The sequence below is a fragment of the Heptranchias perlo genome, chromosome 30, assembly GCF_035084215.1.
Source record: "Heptranchias perlo isolate sHepPer1 chromosome 30, sHepPer1.hap1, whole genome shotgun sequence".
Classification (NCBI taxonomy): Eukaryota; Metazoa; Chordata; class Chondrichthyes; order Hexanchiformes; family Hexanchidae; genus Heptranchias; species Heptranchias perlo.
The window spans coordinates 10059381-10069658 of NC_090354.1; the positions used below are offsets into that span (position 1 = coordinate 10059381).

General features: G+C 43.7%; 1 protein-coding gene across 1 annotated transcript; it reads left to right on the top strand.

The window, feature by feature from the left end:
- The first annotated feature begins 3086 nt into the window (after positions 1-3086).
- On the top strand, positions 3087-10026 carry nkiras2 (NFKB inhibitor interacting Ras-like 2). Its single transcript, XM_067968873.1, has 4 exons — positions 3087-3169; positions 6500-6637; positions 7752-7993; positions 9647-10026. The coding sequence occupies exons 2-4, from the start codon at positions 6544-6546 to the stop codon at positions 9881-9883; spliced, it is 573 nt and encodes a 190-aa protein (XP_067824974.1). The 5' UTR covers positions 3087-3169; positions 6500-6543; the 3' UTR covers positions 9884-10026.
- Positions 10027-10278: the final 252 nt, after the last annotated feature.

Consider the following 10278-nt stretch of genomic DNA (forward strand, 5'->3'; position numbering starts at 1 on the left):
ATGGGCATTGCCTGGTACCACAGCACTGCTGGTAATTACATTGCCTGGCACCACCACTACCAGCATTGGCATTGCTACGTACCACAGCAGTGCTGGCATTAACACTGCCTGGTACTGGCAACATAGGCACTATTAGCACTGGCACTGGTATGATTGGTATGGGTACTGCCTGGCACTGGCATCACCGGCATGGGCATTGCTAGGTGCCACAGCACTGCTGGCATTAACACTGCCTGGCACTGGCATCACCGGCATGGGCATTGCTAGATACCACAGCACTGCTGATAACTACACTGCCTGGCACTGGCACCACCGGCATGGGCATTGCTAGATACCACAGCACTGCTGATAATTACACTGCCTGGCACTGGCACCACTGGCATGGGCATTGCTAGGTGCCACAGCACTGCTGGCAATAACACTGCCTGGCACTGGTACCACTGGCATGGGCATTGCTAGATACTACAGCACTGTTTGTAATTACACTGCCTGGCACCACCACTACCAGCATGGGCATTGCTAAGTACCACAGCACTGCTGGCAATAACACTGCCTGGCACCACTACCAGTATGAGCATTGCTAGGTACCACAGCACTGCTGGTAATTACATTGCCTGGCACTGGTACCACCAGCATGGGTATTGCCTGGTACCACAGCACTGCTGGTAATTACACTATCTGGTACCAGCACAGCTGGCAATAACACTCCCTGGCACTGGCACTACCAGCATGGGCACTTTAGCACTGGCACCAGCATGATTGGTATGGGTACTGCCTGGCACCACCACTACCAGCATAGGCAATGTCTGACACCACAACACTGCTGGCAATAACACTGCCTGGCACCAAGACAGCTGGCAGTAACATTGCCTGCCACTGGCACTGCCAGCATAGGCACTATCGGCACAGCATGATTGGTATGGATACTGCCTGGTACCACCACTACCACCAGCACTGCTAGCATAGGCACTACTGGCATAGGCACTGCTTGGCAATATCAATGCCTGGCATCATTGACTGCTTAACATTAGCACTAGCTTGCCAGTTGCACTGGCACAGGCTGATTGAGTTACTTGCACTGTCAACAAAATGTCAAATTGCTAACGGGACACTTTAAAAAAAAGATATGGCCTATTTTGATGTATGGTCATTTTATTTTCTGTTTTTCCATTTTCCCCCCCTCTTCTGAAGGTGCTGACTCCTTGCTGGGGTATGTTTCCTTGCCCAAGTGACCATTCTTCACGCATGAGCTTGTCAGTCGCTGTCAGCAGTCTATTTGATTGTGAGGGCATCACAGCTGAACTCAATCCCATTTGAAGCCCACGTGTACCCTACCTAAATCAACCCACTGGATGACAATCAAGAGCAGGAACCCTGGCGGATTTACTCCTCCATTGCTCAGGGTGCTGTGGCCACAGACCAGGAACGAACCAGCGACCTTTCTGGTCTGTATGGCTAAGTCTCACATCCAAATCAAGAAGGCAAGAATTCCACTCACAACTGTCTAGACAAAAGATTGCTATCATGTGTTATGATCATTGGGCTAATCTATTGCCCAAACTGCAGGTAGAATAACCTAAATTTATGCAGAGATTGGAGTTCCCTCCCCCCCCACACAATGTAATTTAACTCATTCAATCTCAGAGGTGTAGTAACATGCCATTTCCATTTCCTGCATTTAACCTCTTTTTGCTCAGTTCATGCCAATTTAGAGTAAATTGTATAAAATTTTTATATTGTGTAAGGACTTTTATGCACAAAGATTGAGACAATGCAAACCTGTACCAGTTGTAAGAATGACAACCTTATCCTACTCTGAATGTTTATCTTTTTAAAGCTGACTGTGGGATCTCACAGCCTTTCCCTGGTCCCAAGCAGTTTGTTCCCCATTCTAACAATACCTTTATTCCTGGTCAAGCTTTCTTCTATGTGTTACTTCATGAGTGGCCTGAGATCCACTGGCTTATTTTCCATTTTCTGTAAATACATTTTTTTCCTTGCCAACCTTTTCCCCATGCCCCCACCCCGAAGGCATTAACTCCTCACTGAGGTACAGTTTCATGGGCATCAGGCCCTTGAGAAGGTGGTGGTCGGCCTTTTTCTTGAACTGCTGCAGTCCATATGAAGTCATTCCCACAGTGCTGTTAGGTAGGGAGTTCCAGGATTTTGACCCAGCGACAATGAAGGAACGACGATATATGTCCAAGTCAGGATGGTGTGTGACTTTGGAGGTGAACCTGGAGGCGATGATGTTCCCATGCACCTGCTGCCTTTGTCCTTCAAGGTGGTGGAGGTCGTATGTTTGGGAGGTGCTATCGAAGAAGCCTTGGCGAGTTGCTGCAGCGGATCCTATAGGTAGTACACACTGCAGCCACGGTGCGCCAGTAAGGGAGCTGCTGAATTGAAGTTGGATGTGTCCTCAATTGGAAAATAAATTACTTGGCCGTCCTTGTACACCTATGAACATCTATTGAAGCTTTTGTACAGCTTAAATGGCCTCAAAGGATGTGATGTGGAGATGCCGGTGATGGACTGGGGTGGACAAATGTAAGCAATCTTACAACACCAGGCTATAGTCCAACAGTTTTATTTGAAAATCACAAGCTTTCGGAGGCTTTCTCCTTCGTCAGGTGAGTGTGGGATTCCATGAAGGGTACCGCATTTAAAGTCAGAGAACAATGCCTGGTGATTACAGATAATCTTTCCAACTGCCCGTTGTCAAGGCAATCAAAGGAGTTGAATAGTGTTCAGACAGAGAGACATTACATACAGGACTACTGAATATACAAACGGTCAGAACCCAAAGACAGAGAGAGAGAGAGAGAAACATCCGAAAGGAAGAGAAAGAGAGAGAATGACCAGTTGTATTTCTGGAGAAAGATGTATGGGGTGAGATGGGGTAATGGATGAGATCAAACAAAAAAGGGTTTGTTGGACCTAATGGATATTTCCAGTTCTTAAAGTGTTCATTTCCCCCCCCCCCCCCGATTACCTTAAAAAAAAATCAATTATCTATTGACATTAAAAAGTGTGAGGGCCGACATTTCCTCCGGGCCTGTGGGGGGCGCTGCGTGGAGCTGAGCCTGGGGCCGGGGTAACGCTTGCCCCATCCGGTGTTGTTGTTTGTTGGGGGTGGGAAGCAGAGCAGGGAGAAGGAGCAGAGGGTCAGGTTTGTACCGAGGAGAAAACTGTCTGTTTCCTTTAATCTCACGGGGAATCGGCCGACAAGCGAATCTGGGCATTTAAACCCGTGTCATAAAAGCAGCAGATTCACGAGGGACGACATTAAGGCCGAGTCCTCTCAAAAAAAAAACTGTTTACTGATTATTTGCAAATAAAATATTACATTAAATAAGCATGGGATTAAAATCCAACTGGGCAAGAAATATTAATGTGTTTGCTTAATGTTAGTTGTGTTTATGTATCTCAGTGTTCAACAGCCTTTTAGTTTTGTATTTAGCAGAATGTGGATGAATTTAAAACCAACATTTGGGCTGTGTGTTCAAGCCTTGGTTTTTGCTAATCTGGCCCTAAATTCTGTTGGATTACTTTTAAATGGGTTATGTTTCTACAGTGAGAGATTATGCACTCCATATTAAGCAAATGGAAACTACCAACAAGGCCACTCATGTGGCCTTGTTGGTAGTTTGGAGACCCTTCAGGGTGAGGAAGGATTGTCAAGGCCTTAGAGATTTACTAGAATGGTACCAGGGATGAGGGATTTCAGTTCTGTGGAGAGACCGGAGAAGCTGGGGTTGTTCTCCTTAGTGCAGAGAATTTTGAGAGGAGATTTGATAGAGGTGTTCAAAATCATGAACGGTTTTGATAGAGTAAATAAGGAGAAACTTCTTCCAGTGGCAGAAGGGTCGGTAACCAGAGGACACAGATTTAAGGTGATTGGCAAAAGAACTGGAGGCGACATGAGGAAACGTTTTTACGCATCGAGTTGTTATGATCTGGAATGCGCTGCCTGAAAGGGTGGTGGAAGCAGATTCAATAGTAACTTTCAAAAGGGAATTGGAAAATACTTGAAGGGAAAATATTTACAGGGCTATGAGGAAAGAGCAGGGGAGTGGGGTTAATTGGTTAGCCCTTTCAAAGAGCTGGCACAGAAAGGATGGGTCGAATGGCCTCTTCCTATGCTGTACCATACTATGATGTGGAGATGCCGGTGGTGGACTGGGGTGGACAAATGTGAGGAGTCTTACAACACCAGATTATAGTCCAACAGCTTTATTTGAAATCACAAGCTTTCGGAGATTTCCTCCTTCGTCACCTGATGAAGGAGGAAAGCTCCGAAAGCTTGTGATTTCAAATAAAGCTGTTGGACTATAACCTGGTGTTGTAAGGTACCATACTATGACTGGGTTTTCATGCATGCCAGATGCCGAAATTGCTTTATTGGATGGCATGGTGCAGCTGGGTTCACGACGCAGATCATACCACTTAGAGGGTTGTCGTTGCCTTGGTAAAATGCCGTTTATCCAATGTTACCAGGTTTGTGAACCAAGTTGTACATTAATGTCTAAAGCTGAAAAATTGCTTTGTGAAATATTTGTTCAAATTGAGATGTGACAATTACAGAAGGACAGTTCAGATGGCAGCATTTCCTACTGCACATGTTTTCCCTGCAGTACTTTGAAACTTCTGGATTTTGTTTTAGCAGATTGGTCCATGAATTCAAACTCCCCCCAATCCTCCCCAAAACCATGATCACACCACTGAAAAACCGGATGTTATATTGATATTGCATGCTGACTGTTTTGCAAGCATTTGTGAACAAAGTTGTAATCACAGTCCATTTTCCCATATGCCACTGAATGTTGTGCCATGATGCAAAATGAATGTTAAGAGAAATTCACCCTCTTGCAAAGCAGGGAAGTTTGACTGTGCTGTGTTAGTCTATCACACCTGCATTGCGGCTCCTGTTTCTCAGGTTGATCAGCATCTAAAAGAGAAAGCTAGGCTGTTCCATGTGTAACCATACAACAAAACAGTAAAAGCTGTAAGTGGACTTCTGATGCTGACTGACCTGTGCTCTTCTGTATTCTATAGTGAGCCCTCTTATTGCTCATGGACAAAAATAAAAATAACATTTGCATCTCTTCATATGACCATCTCTTCTATGTGGCTGAGATAATTTCCCTTATTATCTCTGTTTTTGTTTTGCTCTCAGTCTTTCTCACTTTTTCTAAAGTTTGACTTTCACTCTGACTCCTCTGTCCCTCACTTTCTCTGCCTCCCTGTATTTCTACCAATCTTGTAAATTAAATTCTCCTCAGTTGTTATTTAAATTCACTCTGTTCAATTTACCAACAATGGCTTTCTGGCCAGGCTTGTAGAGGAGATTAAGGGTTGAATTGGGTCCTTGGAGGAGAGATTTGGGTTGCATTGGGTCTGATTGAGCAGAGCAACTAAGCAAGCCTCAATTTTGGCCCAGAGTTGCACGAAGAGGGTCAGGGAGAACAAGAGTGGCTGAGCATGTCAGGACTTCAAGCTGAGGTGGGAAAAAAAAGCAGCAGAAGATTTAAAAATAAAAAGTTAGAATATAAATAAATCATTTAAAAATAGGGTAACGAATTGGATGAATGGGTAGTGAACAAACATTAATGGCTGCTCTTGTATACGATTGATTGATTGATTGGTCCATGGTAATCATGTGGTTAGCATGGACCAATTGGCCGTGCTGGAGAGAATCTACATTTGTACAGTTATTCACTCACACAAGTATTTTTTTTAAAAAAGTGGAACATTAATTATCTACCATAATGGAGGGGCTTCCCTTCCACCCAGGCAGATAAAGGAATTTGGTGGATAATCGACATTTCCCTCCCCCCCTCCCCCTACTTAGTCTGACAGGTAGTTTTTGAATTCTGATTGGTTGGTTGAGCTTACCCGATCAAGTTCCCAGTATGTGCAGATAAGACCCAAGTTTTTCTATTAAAAATGAAGCAGTAAGTTGCTGACAGCCCAACTCCTGTTGGTCTCCTGACCCAAAGCTAAATTCCAGAGCTGCCTGTAGAGTAAATTCTACCAATTACTGAACATCCAGATAACAACTACTGGATCAAGAGCCTAGAGACGCTGGAGAAAAAAAATCAAGTAACATTCAGTGGTATTTTGCTGGTTCATGTAAAACTACGCCTGACTCCTGTCTCAACTCAAACAATAATATTAGTAGATAATTGAGGTTTCACTAGGTGCAGATAATTGAAGTTGTACTCTAGTTAGAAAGATTATCATTTGTGGTTTTCTTTCTACTTATATCTCAGTCACATTGCCTCCCTTTGTCAATATTATCAAACTTACTGTTCTTTTAACTAGTGATGCTGATGACATTGGCACATTTTTCTTGTAATCCCTGTGCTCTGGAGTTTGCTGCTTGCAAGTCAGAAACTACTGATGACACAGCCCCTTTAAATCTGTTTGTGTAATGATGCCCTTCACATGCTGTGTGCTGAATTTTATTAAATATTTTCATTTCTTTTGTTCCTTACAGTGTCCACTTCTCTCTACTCGTGTTGGCAGTTCCAGAAGAGAGAGATGGGGAAGAGCTGTAAGGTGGTGGTTTGTGGCTTAGCATCCGTCGGAAAAACTGCCATTTTGGAACAGCTTCTCTATGGAAACCATGCTATTGGTGAGTGTAGAGGCAACAGATTTTTTAAAATTCCAGCTGTATTTAAAGTTTTTCGCACTTTCAACTAGAGTGAGAATGTGGATAGGGGAGGCTTTATTTACTGGTGAGTAGGCATAGACTGAATGGAGAGATCTAGTTTATCAGGCCTTGCTGGTGGAATTGTGATTCGGTCACCATCCATGTGTCGAATAAAAGCCTGCAATGAAAGACTTTTCAATAAAAATATTCGAGCCAGTAAAGCATGTCCTGCTGGAGCTTCCACTCTGAATGTAGGCGGACGTAGGGGAGCTGCACGTTACTGTCCCATGAACAAGCGTGACAGGTCGTCCACCACATAGTGGTGATGACTGCAGCAGTCTCAGGAATGCTTTCTGACCTGGAGATGGAGCCGGCCATTAAAATGCATTTTGGGGGAGAAATGTATACCACTCTTCTAAGAGCAAAAGTTAGGGAACTGTATAAGCAGCTATTAAATACTGAACAAAGTACTACACGAAACATAACACGTTAACAATGAGATATTAATCTTTCGGTCAGGGGTCCGAGTTCTGAAGAGGGTTCTCATCAGAAGTGTTAACTTTTTTTTTTCTCGTTCTGTGCACCTCTAGCATTCATAGATTTTTTTTTCCCATCGTATATATCACTCCAGAGACTTGAACCCAAAATCAGTGCAGTACTGCAAGAGTGCAGTCAGAGGTGCTGTTTTTCAGATAAGACATTAAACCAAGCCCCCAACTGCCCTCTTCGGTGAACGTAAAAGATCCCAGGGCACTATTGAAAGAAAAACAGTGGAGTTCTCCCAATGTATCTCACCCAACATTGCTAAAACAGATTATCTGGTCATTTATCTCATTGCTGTTTGTGGGACCTTGCTATGCGCCAATTGGCTGCTGTGTTTGCCTATATTACAACAGTAACTACACTTCAAAAGTATTTCATTGGCTAAGAAGCACTTTGGAATTTCCTATGGTTGTTTAAGGTGCTGTAAGTTCTTTCTTTACAAAATATATACTAACATCAGGTATGTATAGACAGGAAAAGCAGTAACACCAACATTGGTTTTATTATTCTGGTGCTCGACACCCTGAATTAGTCCCCTTTTTTTTCCCTAAAGGATCCGAGACAAACGAAACCCTGGAAGATATTTATGTTGGTTCCATAGAGACGGACCGTGGTGTTCGGGAGCAGGTGCGCTTTTATGACACCAGAGGCCTGAGGGAAGGCTCTGAGCTTCCCAAGCACTACTACTCCTTTGCTGATGGGTTTGTGCTAGTGTACAGTATAGACAGCCGGGAATCCTTCAAACGGGTCGAAGCCCTCAAAAAGGAAATCGACAGGTCCCGTGATAAGAAAGAGGTACTGTAATGGACATTGTTCAGTGGTTTAGACACCAAAACATTTCCACGGTCCTTTGCACTAAACTAACAGAATTTGGTATTTCACTTGAGTAACATTTTCAGATATCACTTCAGACTGTCTGAAAACTTGAATAAAGAGCTGCACCAAAAATTAAACATTTTAAAAAATGCTATATTGGTGAAATTTCTGTTTATCAAGATGAGGGATGTTGGTGCTGGAGAATGGTTCATTCTACCACTATTGTCACCCACTGTCAGCATCACGCACACTCCAACCTCAGAAGAACAGCCCAATTGTACCAACAGGCATTCCACATACCAGTTATTCTTACAAGAAAGTAAGAAAATATGGGATGGAAAAAGGCAATTTTGTTCATCAAACAACCCCTTCCACAAGCTATATTACCATGGACTTCACCCAACCCATTTAAACTCCCCAAAAGGTAACCAGGCGCACCTCCAGAAAATGCTGAGTGAGATTGCCAGTTTGTGGACAGTTTTGTGTGCTGGGTCTGTGCCCATGAGGAACTGGGTTCAGCCGCCCTATACTCATTTCACAAGGGGCTCTCACAGCCAGCAATGAAAATTAACTGCCATCGCATTAGTCTGTGCTATCCAGTCCCCAAGCCCGACATTTTAAAGAGGGTGTGTGGAGTTTTCGCGCAAGTCATTCATACACTTGGCCAGTAAGTTGAGCCACCTTCAGCGCAAGCCTACTTTGCTCAAAAAGCTCAGAATCTGCCACTTTGGTTGCCATGGTGAAATGATTCTGTCCCAGGTGCTATATTTGCTGACTTAATTTTCAGATTTTTTTTTTTAAGAAAAGGTTTTCTATTAAAATATAAACATTTAGGGGATTCCAAGCGGCTGATGATCCTCCAGTATTGCACCCATGTGAGAGATAAAACAGTGCCCGAAAGCCATTTGATCACTTGCAGGAGACTCTGATCCTGTTCTCACTCGATATCCACACACACTTACATACACAAACTTGCAGCAAGGGTTGCCAGGAGTAAGAATCTTAACCATATTCTCTCCTTCCCAACCCTGGGGTGCCGAGGCCAAATGAAGCTGAATTCCCTCTCTCCTACGTCCCAACCCAAGAACTTTGAGACCAGTCATAGTCCCCTTACTGTTACAAGCGCAGGACGCCCTCTGGCACCTTGACCAAGGGGCCTTACTTTATATGTGAGGTCAGTACTGATATCCCTACCACTACCCTCGCTGAGATTAGCTAACTCAGCATAGATCAGGGATTGAAACTAACCGCACGGGCTCGGTTCCACACAGGACAGTGCATTCATCAGCTGAATCATTGAGGGAGCTACTGAACTGGATGTATGCTGAAGTCACTTTGCACTGTTACAACAGCAACATGCATTTATATAGCGCCTTTAACATAGTAAACTATCCCAAGGTGCTTCACAGGAGCATTATCAAACAAAATTTGACACCCAGCTATATAAGGTTAGGACAGGTGACAAGGTACGTTTTAAGGAGCATCTTAAAAGGAGAGAGAGAGAGGGGCGGAGAGTTTTAGGGAGGGAAACTTTTGTCTTGAAATAATTCCGTAATTTTTGTACAGAATTGTTTTGAAAGCTTTAAATGTGTGCTGGTATTAAAAGTTCCACCTTCCTGCATCTTCCTGCAGGTGACAATTGTAATTCTGGGGAACAAGTGCGACCTACAGGATGGGCGACGTGTGGACCATGAGGCTGTTCAGCACTGGGCAAAGTCGGAGAAGGTTAGACTGTGGGAGGTGTCTGTGGCAGAGCGCAAGACTCTGATCGAGCCATTCGTCCACCTGGCCAGTAAGATGACGCAGCCTCAGAGCAAGTCCACATTCCCTCTCAGCCGGAAAAAGGGGAGCGGCTCAATTGACACTTAAGAACTGAAATGCAGACATTTCATTTAAATGCAAAACTTTATTCCATTCCTGCAAAGCGTACATCCCATGAGGAGCTTCCTTACTTATTTATGTTGCTGATGTTCTTTCCTCATTTATGTAATAAATCTTTCATTCATATTGAGCCTTATCGCAGCAAAAATCTCAAAGTATGAATGAATTACTTTTGAAGAGCAGTGATTTATTAAGTAGGCAAAAGTGATAAAGGATTGGAGATCCAATTGGAAGGAAAGAATCAACTAAAACTTGTAAAGAGTCGTTTATACAAACAGTCTTCTTTACTAACGCGCTGTCGAATGAAGCTATCTTCATTTAGCACCATGTTACTGGAGGGGGAGGGAGGGGATATTCTGTTGAAATAAAAAAAAGGCTTGGAG

Excerpts from the sequence above, each read along its gene's own strand:
- nkiras2 (XM_067968873.1), top strand. The coding sequence starts at position 6,544 with ATGGGGAAGAGCTGTAAGGTGGTGGTTTGTGGCTTAGCATCCGTCGGA. Across the intron at positions 6,638-7,751 it reads CTATGGAAACCATGCTATTG|GATCCGAGACAAACGAAACC; the intron begins GTGAGTGTAGAG and ends TTTTCCCTAAAG. Across the intron at positions 7,994-9,646 it reads GGTCCCGTGATAAGAAAGAG|GTGACAATTGTAATTCTGGG; the intron begins GTACTGTAATGG and ends ATCTTCCTGCAG.